The sequence below is a fragment of the Papilio xuthus genome, unplaced genomic scaffold (genome assembly GCF_000836235.2).
Source record: "Papilio xuthus unplaced genomic scaffold, Pxut_1.1 DF827135.1, whole genome shotgun sequence".
Classification (NCBI taxonomy): Eukaryota; Metazoa; Arthropoda; class Insecta; order Lepidoptera; family Papilionidae; genus Papilio; species Papilio xuthus.
Genome location: NW_013531514.1, coordinates 1718483 through 1733619, shown reverse-complemented (window position 1 = coordinate 1733619; position 15137 = coordinate 1718483). Strand labels below are relative to the sequence as shown.

The following is a 15137-nucleotide window of genomic DNA, read 5'->3' as shown; positions in this document are numbered from 1 at the left end:
TCCGTTTGTATCGACAACAATTGTTAATTTTTAATAAATGCGAATGTTTGGATGGATTGATGGATAGATGTTTGTTTGAAGGTATCTGGAGAACAGCCAGGATCTCGCTAAAATTTGGCAGATATGTAAGTACATAATACTGTAAAGTATTCTTCTAGTAATAAGTAATAATACTAGAAGAATACTTAGGCTACCAATTATTATTAATTCCGCGCGGAGTCGCAGGTGACAGCTAGTTGAATAAATAATATAATAAACAGTGTGAGCGACGGGCCGCGTCCGCGAAATAATACCACTGCCACTCATCCTGATGAAGGGCCCCCGATGGGCTCGAAACTAGTCGGTGCCGCCACCGGACGTATATACGTGAGTGTTGAGCCGTGTTTATATATCAGTTTAATATAATGTCTCACGAAAGTTTGAATAATTTAATATAATAAGCACACCCAAAAAAGTGGATACAATTAAAAGAAAGCATTAGAACAGTCATACTTATAGTAAATACGCATCAATTAAGTATTTTAGACATTATTAGTTATAATCCTATGGCGCGTTTTCGTTACAAAGTCATGTGTGAGAATGATTAGTGAGGGGACATAATCGTCGACATTTTAGTAAGGCTAGGGTTGCGCCAGCACACCGGCATAGTATCGAATTTTCTTCCTAACAGTATAAAGCTCTTTACACCGCTTTTATTATTTTTAATGATTAAAGAGCAAACGAGTAGCTAAAGCCTAAATACTATGTGATCATCGACGCTTATGCAGCGAAAAATATTAGCCATGGTCAGTTGGTCATTAATCATATTGCTATGTAAAATTGGTTTATCTCTGTAGAAACTATAAATACATAATACAACAGGACAACATGTTATGTTAACCGTATGACACCAGTGAAAACGTATGTACTGTGTGGAAACCATGACAAGGCCTGTTGAAGGACTAAAGTTTCGTAACAAAAATTTTGCTATTCATTTATAAAAGGCGTGTTATTATACTGGCTCTAAAATTCGCTTTAAAAATGTTAAATATTAAAAAAATTGATAAATAAATGTATAAGAATGTTAATACACGAATTTTTGTGTTAAAATATTTCTATACTGTTTAATTTGTTTCATTTAATAAACATCGATCAACTGCTGGACTAATATCAATAACTGCACGATTCTAGCAATCTTAACCCAACGATTTTAGTCTATGAAGAAAAAAAAGGTAATAAAAGTTAATTGCAATTGGAGAATTTGAAAAAGGAGGGGTAAAACCAAACAATGGTATTTATTACATAAAATGAAATTGTGACCCATGTCGAATATTCGCGTAGCAAACCATGAGAACTTGATTTAAGTATGTCGGAAATAATAAATAATTGAAATAAAAAAAAAACAATTAATTCATAAAATCATTTATTAAAAGGCTTTACTTCTAAATACATATAATATTAAAAACTTACATAATAATACAAAGAAATAAAATGCATTGTAATATTTCTATTAAGTATGTAGACGAGACGATATATTACTAACTGTGAATTCCTGAGACAAAAATCTACGTTTTAAACATATTGTTATCTCTGTTCAAAAATAAATTATAAACGATGTTATACAGAGATTTGATCTCAGAAACTCACGGTAAAACGACTAGATTATTTTATTATATTGACAATATTTATTGAAGTGCAATAATAATGGTCCCAAGACGCAGTTTCAGAAATGCAAATATTATTATCTATATTTAAATCTACTTCTCATTTAGCTGAAATTAATATAAAACAAGACAGGCTATCTATAAACGATTTTCTTTAAACTTTTAAAAATAAAAATCGTATAATACATATTTAAAAATTTGCTGCTCTAAAATCTATAATACACGTAAAATGCTATATTTAAAAAAAAAACGATAAAATGCTTTATTACAATATTAAAATAGAGGAGAGATAATTAAAAATGCGAATCTTAATTTAATTTCAGTTGGTGTTACGATTAATAGTCGATATACAGACTGTTCGGAAATAACAGATAAAAATATGCAATTATTAAAAATGTGCTATTATAAGTAGATCTATAATTAGTGTTATTTGAAAAAAAAAAACTATAAAACCAAATCAATAATTTTCGAACATCCTGTATATTTGTAATTGTTAGTATAATAATTCAAAAACATTTTACAATTCTAGAAAATAGAGTACTCTTTTACTTTGGTTTAATCGTCATTTGTTATTGTATTCAGTCGGTTTTCTTATGTACTTGTTACTTCTTGAACGTTCTTCTTTCTTCTTACCCGTTTTTTACTGAACCCAATCTGAAGTCGTCGCGACTGTACGTGCGTGTTGAGGTCGTTTGGGTGCGTGACATCGGCTCACCTCGGAGTTGCTTGTATCTAAAGGAAAATAAACTAATTAATATAATAATAATAGAAATTTGTTCATTATTTCGTATAAACAGTCTTAACATACAGGTTGTTGTTTGTAGAGATATGGTAAATTTAATAAAGCTCTTAAAATAGACTTAAAATTACAAATCCAAAGTTTTATATAGTACATTAATATTTATACAAGCATTAATACAATACCGTTTTGGTGAAATACATATAATGCGTTGGTGGAACTTTGACCTTTAAATAAACCTATTATATTAATTTTAAACAATAATTAAAATATGTACAACGTAACTATTTATTAGAGCAGATCTCCATCTTATTATAAATATGTAAACATTCAAACATAAACTGAAAGCAAACGCCATTTATTTTCGTTAATCGGCAAGTCTAATAATCCTTTTATAAATTCCATGAAATATTAAAATAGAATATCTTCCTGAGATAAGAGTAATATAAGAATAATATTTAAATATTGGCTATCAGTAACTTCGCAATGCAGACAACATTTAAAAATCAGACAGATTTTTTTTTAGAAAGAGAGACAGAGATATTTCTGTTTATCTCTGGAAACAAATGTTTTAAGTCAATGCATTCAACAGTCACCTTTGTACCAACTTTAAATCATTTGTACAGACCATATGTTTAGAAATTTTTTCCAAGAGTAAGTTATTGCGTGTTAGAACGAAAGCCGAAAGCAGTCGTTAGATTCTTTTCAGTATACATAAAGGAAGTGTCTATAAAGTCATTAGCATGCGAAATTGTTATTCAATATCTAGAGAATTATTTTGTTATATTAGATGTTACTGTAAACCCAACCAGTGCACTGAAATATTGGTTGGTACCTCATCTTATATCCATATGGCGTATTAAGTTTTCACTTTCTTTCATATCATCGATTTTCTGCTTGAAGAAACAGTCAAGAAGTAGGAACTTTAAATTCTTCTTAATCTATTCCATTATTTTAAAGTAAATTTCATTACATTTTATAGTTTTGTATTTTTAATTTCATCTGTTGCGTTATCGTCGTCAAATACTGTTTTTATCGTTTCCATGCTACTCTTTTGCGTTTGATTATTTTTGTACATTCTTATTGGTATGGTTGTTCTGTAACTGAATTCTTGGCCGATCACATCGGATCTTGAATGTTTCCCCTTGGTCCTAATAATTAGGAAAAAATGTGCTATAATTCATATGTGTATAAATACTAGAATACTTCGTCAACGCAGAATAAAAAAGTAGGCTTTATATGGCCGCGTACATCAGCTACCTTCCCGTTAAAGTCTCCTCAAAATCGGTCCATTCGTTCCAGAGATTAACCGGAACAAATGTTTGCCTGCTTGCTTGTCTTGCGCACAGACGGACAAAAAATGTTAAATATTACCTCCTCATTATCAGAACATAAATACATCATGTGCACGATTTTTTTTTTTTTTCAATCATCATCATCATCAGCTCACTATACGTCCCCACCGAGGGGCTCGGAGTCTTCCCTAAGTTAGGGGTGACTAGGCCATAGTCAACCACGCTGGCCAAGTGCGGGTTGGTTGACTTCACACATATCTTTGAATTTCTTCTCAGATATGTGCAGGTTGCATCACAATGTTTTCCTTCACCGTAAGAATTTTTCAAAACTCCAATTTTAATAATTTTTACCTATAAATTACTATCCGAAAAGTTCAAGAATTCAATTATTTTGCTTAAGGAATACAGTAAAATGCATTATATAATACTAATCGTGGGTTTCTAAGCCCGTAAACCGTTTAAAATATATCTCTGTTTTGTTAAGATGACGATATTTTGTATATAGAGTTTTTGGTCTTAGAAAACCACGATAAAACATGTATAACATATAATTAGGAAATAAAAGCAGTAGGAAAATTAAGACACAATATTTACCGTAGACCAAAGCAGCGACATCTATATGAGATAATAAAAGTTATACATTACTCTGGGACAAACCTCTTCTTGATGAGTTGGAATATCTTCCGCTTACAGACGAAGATGATGAAGATGGTGACCCCAATGAGCAGGTTGTAGGCATCGGTGAACATCCAGAAGAAATCGGCGCCAGGATAGAGGGCGCTGATAACTTCCAGAATCCAGTTGATACCCATGACAGTAAAGAGTTTTACATACAACAGTAACCTGACAGAGAAGCAATTATTAGAATCAAAGCAAACATAAACATTACGTCAAGAAGTCTTTTAAAAAGTAGGAGAAATTAATTCCACTTGCATAACAAACGCTCGGGTTAGAATTAAAAATAGGCCAAGGTTATCAGACGGTGAATTATAAAAGCAGTCTTCTGTTATCGCTATTTTAATGACGGTTATTTTTTAACTGCCTAAGTATATAAACAGTTATATGTTTATAATAACGAACAGCTGTTGTAGCAAGCATAAATATTTCCTTTCTTCTCATTGGAAGATATTATAATACAAAAATCTTATGTTTGAAATTGATGGAAAGAAAAGCAGGGGACTTTCTGCAGCAAATAATGTTACAGTATTTAATGTTAAATTACATTTTGATAGAAAACTGTCCTCAAAAGGAATACTTGGGGGAAATTTCTCACCGTTGCTTATCCTTCCTGTGATGATCGTGCATTGCGCTCTCCTTGGAGTTGAGCACGGCTGTCTGCTGCTTGATGTCGGCTATCTTCATCGCTGTCATGACGAAGAAAACAATATTCGCGACGAACAGTATGAACATTGGCCCGTACAAGTACAAAAGTTTGCTTCTCCCTGGAAATAGAAGATTTAACTTATTATTTTTCAAGAAGAAAATATTTAGTCGAGTTTTTTATGTATGTCAAAACACTTTATCAAGTAAAAAGTAAAGTTTTTTGGGTATCCACAGTAAGAACGTGGACTGATAAAAAAAATGAATATATGTGTTGCCCTTTGCAGACCCACATGTTGTCATAGAGTATGTTGTGTAGAAATACTTAAGAAGTTTCATGAATTATATTAATTTCATTACGTACCGTGTATGAAGCAGCCCTGATACCTCAGCAATGGTAGAAGCGGATGCGGTTGAAGGCCGGAGAATTCAAGAGACGTCAATATTATTGTAAGAATAGTCGGTACCCCGAACGCGTACAATGAATATATACAAAATCTCTTGGACACTTTGCTCATCCCCATTCCACCTTTACCACTGAAATTAGATACATTTTTTTAATATTTATTTATTAAAGCTCTTAAAGAACTAAACAAATTTGAAAATCTTATCTTCTTTCGTAAAAATCTAAACCATTTATTATTCATACCATAGATTTATCGTTTAAAAAAAAAGGCGTGAAGTGGAAGCAATTTCACGTTTCATCTGAGGAGTGTGCGTCCTGGAAGCCAAATTTAGTCCTCTTTCCCTTCCCACCCTTTTTCTTATAAGGAAAGGATGGGAAGTGTAAGTGGACTTTCCGGGTGAGAGGATGCATGTGAAGGGAAAATATTTTTTTTCTATGCATCTTCACCTCCGTCGATTAAAGGTAGGCAATATATATGGAATTGCGAATGTCGATGGGCAATGGTCACTTCGCTATTTTAGCGATTTCAGGTGGCCGCTCGGTCGTTTGCCACCTTATGTTATAAAAAAAAACAATATTTAAATACAATTTTATTTAAAAAAGGAACATTACCTGAAAGTCCACCAAATATCAAAGCTCATGACGTTCAGCCAGAAGAAAGCGGATTCGAGGAAGTAGTAAATGATGATCGCTGCAATTCATGAAACAATTAATTTTATTATTAATAACTGAAGTAATTTTTTTTATAACAGAAGGGGCAAACGAGCAGCGGGAACACCAAGGTGTTCAACGACGTCCATGGACATCAGCAATACCAGAGGAACCGCAGATGCCTTACCGGCCTTTGAGATGGTGATAAGCTCGCTTCTTGAAGGACCCTAAGTCGTGACGGTTTGGAAATACCGCCGAGGACAGACAATTCCACAACGCTGCTGTGCGAGGCAGGAAGGTTAGCGCAACTAACGTCCCTCCGCAGCGCCATCTAATATGATTTTAGTCTCAGTGGAATATGTTCGGGCGAACGTTTTAAGCTTAATTATTTTAAGACTTAGCCGTCTACGGACGAGACCATGACGGTATTTAAGTTGGTAATCATTTCTTTTAGAAGTGATTTATTTAATTAGATGTATCATTAATTAGAAGACTTATTAGTATTGTCACATTGCAACAAAGGACCTATAATAAGAAGTTATTGCATATTAAAACGATAGTTTATGACTACTTCCTGTTACAAACTTAGTATATGAAAAACGCTGTTATAAAAATTATGATGCTATAAAACTCAGGCATGCATTATTGTCGGTAAGAATTCTGATTGTCTGATATAAAGTATTGGCCTACATAATATTTTATTGGAGCACTACAAAGTGTTATGGATAAAAGATATATGATAGCCGATTACTTATATCTTCTTATTATTATAAATGCAAATGTTTAGATGAATAGATGGATGTTTGTTTGCAGGTATCTCCAGAACGGTTGAACGGTTCCGGCTGAAATTTGGCGTGGTTTACGACAATAGTCGAATGGGGGGATTCGAACCCCCGACTTCGTCTTCGGTAATCCGTACCCTTAACCATTGGCGCTAACTGTTGCTTCTGTATTAACCAGTGTGTTACTTACTTAGAACGAGACACGTGTTGGGGGTGATGTTGTCGACTGTGAGCATAATTTGAAGGCTGGCCATGCAGATGAATCCACAGAAGAGACATAGCAGGTACGCCATGAGTACGCGGCCGTGCATGTTTCGTAGCTCTGGCAACCAAGCGTACACAGCAACCGTAGCGATAATGAACACACAAGAAATCAGCATACCTGTCAAATTAAAACAAGTGTTCCATTTATTAATGGCAAACAGCAATCTCATATGAAAGAAGAAAGAAGTATAGTATGTTATTCTTTCGGGACCCCTTGCCCCCTCTTTTGCGTATTATGTAATTAACGGACAACCCTCTGTAACTATGAACAAACAACATTTTGCTTGACACACTTGTAAAAATTAGTTCAGCTGGAAAACATTGTAAGTTGGGCTAAAAGTTTTAAATACATTACATGAGCTTCGAACTATGAAATTATCTTCAGGATTCTCATCTTCGAAGCAAGCCAAAGCATCGAGCCGTGATTTAGTGTTTCCATCCTCGTCTTCGTAAAGGAATGTGTCGATACAGTATTTGTCAGGTGACAGTACCGTCCATGGAGGAATGCTGGTAGGTAACTCCACGAATAACTTGCCGTCCTGAAACAAATCAATGTTTATTTTACTTAACAACATAATTTGTTTGACGTCATTGTGATGGAAAACTCAGAAAAACACAAGGCCGCTAAAAAATAACCTATCTCTTTCCACATATCCCTTTCACATTATTATTTCTTTTTACATTTTTAATAATAACCTAAATAAATTGTTAAAATGCCTAGATTTGGCTCGGCGAGGTTACCGCCATGTGGCGTATGAAATCGACTACCATTATTTCGATAGCGAAGAGCTTCGACCAACATCTCAAGAAGCTCTCGCTAAACAGTTGCATTAGGCCGATACAAAAGGCAGTTATCCTAGAAACCGCACGCATCGTGAGAAGGTTCCTGTCTCTGGAGCCCTTTTATTTTTTTTCAGAGGGGAATGCTTTATGCATACTCCGCGCCCCGGGGGGGACGCGGTAGTTATGTAGGATTCTCCTCCATAGCGGAGGCATACCCACTAAACCCCTCTGTTCCTCCAACGCATCGGGACGGGACCACGGGCACGCTTTCGCTCTCTACCGCGGCCCTGTTCTCTGCATCTCTGTCTCTGCAGCCCTGACCACTGGTTGTTTAAGTCATGGGATTCCGCAGCCGGTGGTGTTCTATTTTTAATATAATATATTTAGTTTAATTTTATATTTTTTTTATGAAACGTGCTATATTAAGAATACGATAAATAAATAAATACACCTAAATAATATGAAATAGTAAAACAATTTGCAGACTCTGAGATATGAAAAAAACACTTTTTAAGTGCACACATATACACAACATAATGTATATGCTTAAATACATATCTATATATACTCCATAATGAAAAGAGATGAGACTAACCTTTGGTTTCTGGGACTCTTTATTAACCTGAATAAACTTAAACGACTATATTTAATCTTTGACGTCATTGATGAGGGAAAACGTTATCGTATCTTTGTTCTTTGTTAATTAGAAATTAATGTATAAACGTATTAACCAAATAATATATAAACATTATCTCTGTCTTTCTCTTTAGGAAAATAGAGACTGCAATACAAGCCTCACGGTAGAAGACCACTACAGTAAAAACTCACAAGAATATCATAATCTTATAGCGTCTTGTGAAAAAAATAATATTTGAAGACGGTGCTTGGCCAATTTGACATTAGCATGTTAATAACCACGAGTGCTGTAAAGTGTACGAAAAAACCGTTAAAGTAAACAAATAAGACGTACTTATTTTGAGGCAATGAAAGATAATATTATATTAACCTAAAAGTAAAAAAAGAACTTATTTTTCTATAGTACGTCAAAGGAAAGTCCAATGAAATACGTGCATAATAGGTTTTAAATGACAATTTTCCCAGACAAAACTTAAGACTAGTACTACGATTAGCATGCATCAAACATGTAAATACAAAAGACAGTTAAAATATAGATTTGTACTTATATCTGTCGTTCCTCTCTTCAAACATAAATTAATATTAATCAAGTTAAAATATAAAATAAGAGGGTAAATCGTAAATTCGACACTTATGATAGTTTACATAGGAGCTATCAAATTGAAAGATGAAACTGATCCATGTGATGACAAATTATAATGACCATGACTTTAAAAACGTTGTGGTTAGGTAGGAAACGGTATTTCCTTTAATTCCACTATCCGTTAATTATGGCAGCGTCACAATAACTAGGTATTTGTTGAACTAGCTGTCGCTAGCGACTCCGTCCGCGCGGAATCATAAACACTTAATCAGTAGCCTATGTGTTCTTCTAGGCTATGTTTTACAGGGACGCTAAATTTCAGTGAGAAACATGCAGACGTTCTGGAGATATCTTCTGATGAACATTCCATACACATTTGCATTTTAATATTAGTTAGATAAAATTGTGTACTATGTTACTACTATTATAAATGCAAATGTTTCTACTAAAGTTTACAAATATAAGGAAAAAATTGTGGAAAATTAATTAAACTTTGGCAAAATTAAAGCACATTTCCTGCGGAGTTTTTCTGAAAATAAAAGACTATTCGCAAATCATTTTGATTTGCTTGGTTCATTATTATTTACCTTGGCCACAACGTTAAAAATCTAAACACTGAGAAAAACTTGTGAGACGTCATAGTCAATTGAAATTATCATTTTTCATTGCAATATTTTTTTAAATTCCATCTACGTAATAGCCTCGAAGATTTGTAATAATTCCACCAAAATGGACTTAATTGTGTAACGTTTTTGAAGTAAAATCAAACATCATCATCATCAGCTCACTATACGTCCCCACAGAGGAGCTCGGAGCCTACCTTAAGTTAAGGGTGATTAGGCCATAGTCGAAAAAAAAACAAACATATTCAAATATATTTAAAAGACAAGTGTTAGGAAGAAAATGCGACACTGTGCCGGTGTATCGGCGCAACACTAGTCTTATTAAAATGTCAACATTTATGTCCTCTCACTAATAAATCTGACATTTGACTTGGTAACAAAAGTGCGCCATTCGCTCTAAATGATTCTTACTAATAATATCCAAAATTAGTAATAAACAAGACGTTTAGAGCACTTTCCTTTAAATATTTTAGCGTACATTTGTTGTTCGAGTTTCCGACACCCCTAACAGTCACTACCGTCAGCGCCCAAAATGGCAAAAATCAAATAGGCACAAAATGTCATGGCTACGGCCTGTCCTGTGAAATTCTTGATCATTCTATTTGATTGTGGTATTCAGAGGCAAAATAAAAATAGAACATTGCGTAATCAAAGACCATTAGATAGATATAGATTACCAAAACAATAACTAGTAATTCACTAACTGGACTTCATTGAAGTTGATGTGACTGTGAATAGCCGTGACGTGTTGATAGGCATTGTTGTCTCTGTTTATTACAAATAAGATGAGAGGGATGACCATATCAATTTATACAAAATCTTCGACAGTCAACCCACGATTTTATTCGCATATTCACTACTGGGAAATCCAACTGAGACGTGAAGAAACTATTTAATAATAATAGCTTGTACTGAGGAAGCATTATCTTGCTTGTGAAGACATTTGACCTAACATTGTATTAACATGAAATTAAAAAGGAATCGTTTCTTTTTGCACCATTGATGAAACTGTGTTTTTCGCGGCTTTTGTGTGGTGGTAAGTATGTGGGTACATATAATTTAAAAAAAAGTTTAAATAAATTGGATACTTTGGGAGGAGTTTTCTTTAGTTAATTATTATTGACTTACTTATTAGAAAGTCATTGCAACTAATGTAAGTAAACTGACTTAAGTCATCAAATTGTAAGGGACATAGGATAATAACAGTACGAGGGTTAACGCATACTTGTCAACTTGCCAAGTCGGCACATCTCGATTCGCGATACCCGCAGCATCCACGCGTTCAAGGGAGAATAATGTGTTAATATTTTATTTAACCAGCTTCAAAAAGAAGAAGGTTGTCAATTCATTTGTATATATTTTTTTGTTATCCTGCTTAATCAACGGCGTTGAGGCGGCGGCGGCGGCGGTGCCGCGCCGGGTGGTCGAAGAGTGGAGCAATACGCGATAACCTTAAAGCACAGTGCGATTTTTTTATTTTTTATTCATATAATCTATTACTAGCTATCACTCGCGACTTCATCCGAGTGGATATATAAAAAAACTTAATTAGTGTAGCCCACCCATCCATCCATCCACATCACATGCATCTAAACATTCGCATTTATAATATTAGTAAGTTAAATAAATAGCAGCTTTTCAAGGTATGAATTAAAAAAAAATAAAACAAAATGAATAACTAGTATCCTATGTCCGTCTCCTGCCTCTAAGCTACCCCCTCACCAATTTTCAGGCATATCGGTAAGGCCGTTCTTGAGTTATAAATAGTGCAACTAACACGACTTTCTTTTGTTTATATAGAAGAAGATTACTAGCTATCACTCGCGACTTCGTCCGCGCGGGATTAGAAAATAGATGGTAGCAGATTCTCAGATCTACTGAATATGAATAAAAAAATCATGAAAATTGGTAAACCCGTATCGTAGGATTATGGTAATTAACATTGTGATACGAGAATTTTATATATAAGACATATATCTTTTTTTATTTTAGTTTAATTAAAATATAACATCCGTTCTTCGTTCACTTTTGTAGATAAAATGTTTAAGTTACCGAATAACTGACTCATAGTCGTTACGAAGAAATGAGCCGAGGTGTAAAACATTCACAAAAAGCAAAAACAAATACAGGATGTCCAACTAGTTTCATAGAATTATTATCAATCTTGTGCTAAAGATTATAAATAAACCAGCAGTTCTCCTGTATTTTGAATTGGAAGGATTCTAGTTCGATTTCCAAACCATTATTTTTTATCTATGACAAAACTCTAACGAGAATATATAATCTTACTTATAAATGCGAACATTTAGACGGATGTTTGTTTGAAGATAGATCGAGGCTAAACGAATCTCGATAAAATTTGGCACATATGTAGATCATAATGTGGAAGAACACGTAGGCTACTATTTTTTTTTAATTCCACAAGGACGGTGTGTCGGGCGGCAGCTAGTCGATTATGAAGACATAGTAATCTTTATAAAATATCAAGGTCTATCAAAAAAACCCAAGTTAGTAAGTAACAATAATACGAGTTTGTTTACAATAACTGATTGTTAAACTGTCTTATCTTTTGTTTTTATTATATTAATATTTAAATAAATTGCATTTAACCTTTTTTATTGACCTATACGAGGGCAAGGTTCTTACGCGTATATAAGAAGTATAGTGAAAGTCTACTACTGAAACCCTTCCTACTGTCTTTTTCTAATTTTCTAAATTAGATTTGGTAAAATTACTAATATTTTCTTCTACATATATTCCAATATGGTTTACGATAATAACCGAATAATGGGATTTGAACCCACGACCACGTACGCACCACAACATAGATGTCCGTACTCATAAGCCGTAGGCTATGGGCGTACATCGGCAGTATACGTCGAAGACGAAACGCAGAAACTGACAATGTTATTGAAAAGATAAAGCATTTTCTTTGCGTTGTTCTTGAGGTAAAATTTAGGTCAAATACTGTTAGAATTCTTTCTGTCAGTTGCCATTACTAAAAGCATTATTATGTTAATCTATAATAAATGAGATACAACCATGATAATTGAAGCAGGAATGACGTGTTAATAATATATTGTATACGATTGGTTTATAATTTTTCCGTGTAATAACATAAATAAATCTCGATCTTTTAATTGTCAGAAGCCAAATGACTTGTGTTTTTTTTATATCAGAAGTTGGCAAACGAGCGAGCGGTCACCAGAAATCGCTGAAATAGCGAAGTGACCGTTGCCCATAGATATCCGCAATTGCATATCATTTGCCTACCTTTAATCGACGGAGGAGAGGTTGCACAGAAAGAAAATATTTCCCCTTTCCATGCATCCTCTCATCCGGAATGTTCACTTCCACTTCCCATCCTTTCCTTATAAGAAAAGGGTGGGAAGGGAAAGAGGACTAAATTAGGCCTCCGGGACGCACACTCATCAGACGAAACGCGGAATTTTTTCTACTTCACGCCCGTCTTCTGTAAGGTTTTAAATTTTTCATGATATATTGATGTTCAATAATCTTATAGAAACACCAGCTATCGCCCGCGACTCCGTCTGTGCGTTATTAAAAAAAACTTATTTAGTATAACACATCCTAGACTATGTTCTTCATCTGTGCCATATTAAGAAATAGATAGTACCCGATTCTCAAATCTACTGAATGTGCATATAAAATGTCATTTTCTGTCAAGCCGTTTCGGGGGAGTATGGCGACACGAGAGTTTTATATGCAAGATAATTTCATGGATCAAAAACACAGTATAGATTATAAATTATATATTCAATGTATTTTGTTATTATTGAAAAGCAAGAATACAAAATTTAAACGCCTGTTTGAAATCATACCCGGAGACATACCACTTAACACATCGACTGCCACCGAGTCGTCAGAGTTCATGTTTACACGTAAAAATCGTACCGGCATTGTACATTTAAAATAAAATAAATGTAAGTATATCTTACCGATTTAAGATGCCAATTATCCGACCAATCTGTCTCTCCTAGCATAGAGACCATCACGGACACATAAGGCGGTGTACAGTTCATCTTTTGCATTTTAAAGCGGAACATCTCGCGGCCTTTCGCGCCCTTTATTACTCTATAGTCATCCCACACCGCCATGTCAAAATCATCCGTTACATTGACACAATAACTTCCATCCCTACCGTAGCCAAATGGACAGCATTTCCGTACAACTAACTTTGGGCAAGCGAACGCCGTTTTAGCACTCTTATTATAAAAATAATCCCCATTCTCGTAAATTACACCATCGAATTCAATATCACCATTGGGTAAATATTGCCCATCTGATATATCAATTTTCTCTTTACATTCCTTTAACACAGCACGTGTTACAGCAATTAAAGATATAATTATCACTAATATTTTCGACATGTCCACACTATTTAATTATCTACGTTATATAAAATACTTTTAATGTTTATCTTATAAACATCTCGATTAGCACGGAACACGTCTGATCGCAACGGCAACAAGCCGCGACTGTTGAAGTTGTTTCGAGTTTGACGATCACCGGTTACTCAATGAGGGAATTCCGTACCCACACTAATGAATCTCAGGTAGTTTAATAAAAAATTAACACAACACAAGCTTCGCAACAAACCTCCTTCTCAACATAAAACATATAATCAACACGAAACTTTTATATCTCGTTTACAAATAAAACTAACTTTAATTTAATTGTATACCAATGATATTTCTTTCAATTTATCTAGAATATTCTATCATAAGCAATTAATAAACGTAAAAACAATTTTTTGTCACATTTTAAATCCAACTATTCAAATTATAAAAATATTTTTCTTATTTTGCTCGTTCGAGTCAATTGGCTGCGAAACTGGTTTTGTTGATATTAAAGTAACATAGAATAGATACGCGATTATAAAGAACAACCGCTGTTGAAGTTTTATAATAATATATTAATTAAAACGTTGAGTTAATAAACACGAGATGAGATATATAAGCAAGTCTTATGTTTACATTCTATCGAATAAAAGAAATATTGCAAAAATTTTACGATACACTTTTAAATGACCCAACAACTACAGATAAATAATAAATAACAGTTATTAACTGTTATAAAGACTATACTATAAGAATATTCGAATTACAAAAACGCGAACGACGCGACGGTATCAATGTCCAAATTGAAACTGCCAGTTCTGGTAATTAAGGCAGCCATTTTATTCAATACCATCTAACTAGAATTGCGCATTAAAAAATGATTGGTGTTTAATCAATATTTAATTCAAGTTTGAGTTAACAAAGTTAGTAATTAAGATATAACTTATAATTCAATTCCGACTTGTTTTTATCAAGCAAGAGGTGAATAAACTAATTACGACTAAGTTTGCAAGAAAGAAACTAAAGAGCATCTAGAAATGTTGTAAATTTC

At 33.8% G+C, this 15137-nt stretch overlaps 1 protein-coding gene across 5 annotated transcripts; it reads right to left on the bottom strand.

The window, feature by feature from the left end:
- Positions 1–1920: 1920 nt before the first annotated feature.
- On the bottom strand, positions 1921–14874 carry LOC106119675 (G-protein coupled receptor Mth2-like). Of its 5 annotated transcripts, XM_013314771.1 has the most exons (10): positions 14854–14874; positions 13685–14135; positions 7456–7639; positions 7027–7218; positions 6016–6094; positions 5362–5534; positions 4951–5119; positions 4323–4520; positions 3218–3533; positions 2291–2375 (listed from the first exon to the last, which is right to left on the bottom strand). In XM_013314771.1, exons 2-9 carry the CDS (start codon positions 14114–14116, stop codon positions 3359–3361), a joined length of 1602 nt encoding a protein of 533 aa, XP_013170225.1. In that variant the 5' UTR covers positions 14117–14135; positions 14854–14874; the 3' UTR covers positions 2291–2375; positions 3218–3358. The 5 variants fall into 5 exon arrangements, with proteins under 5 accessions (XP_013170227.1, XP_013170228.1, XP_013170225.1 ...); XM_013314770.1 differs by lacking the exon at positions 14854–14874 and having other exon boundaries at positions 13685–14339; XM_013314772.1 differs by lacking the exon at positions 14854–14874 and having other exon boundaries at positions 4335–4520; positions 13685–14339.
- Between the last annotated feature and the right edge of the window lie 263 nt (positions 14875–15137).

What these genes read in the sequence shown, in the direction of transcription:
- LOC106119675 (XM_013314771.1), bottom strand. Translation starts at nt 14,116, where the DNA reads ATGTCGAAAATATTAGTGATAATTATATCTTTAATTGCTGTAACACGT. An exon ending in GATATTTGGTGGACTTTCAG is followed by an intron (nt 5,535 to 6,015) that starts GTAATGTTCCTT and finishes ATCTAATTTCAG; the next exon opens with TGGTAAAGGTGGAATGGGGA. An exon ending in CACAGGAAGGATAAGCAACG is followed by an intron (nt 4,521 to 4,950) that starts GTGAGAAATTTC and finishes CTTCTCTGTCAG; the next exon opens with GTTACTGTTGTATGTAAAAC.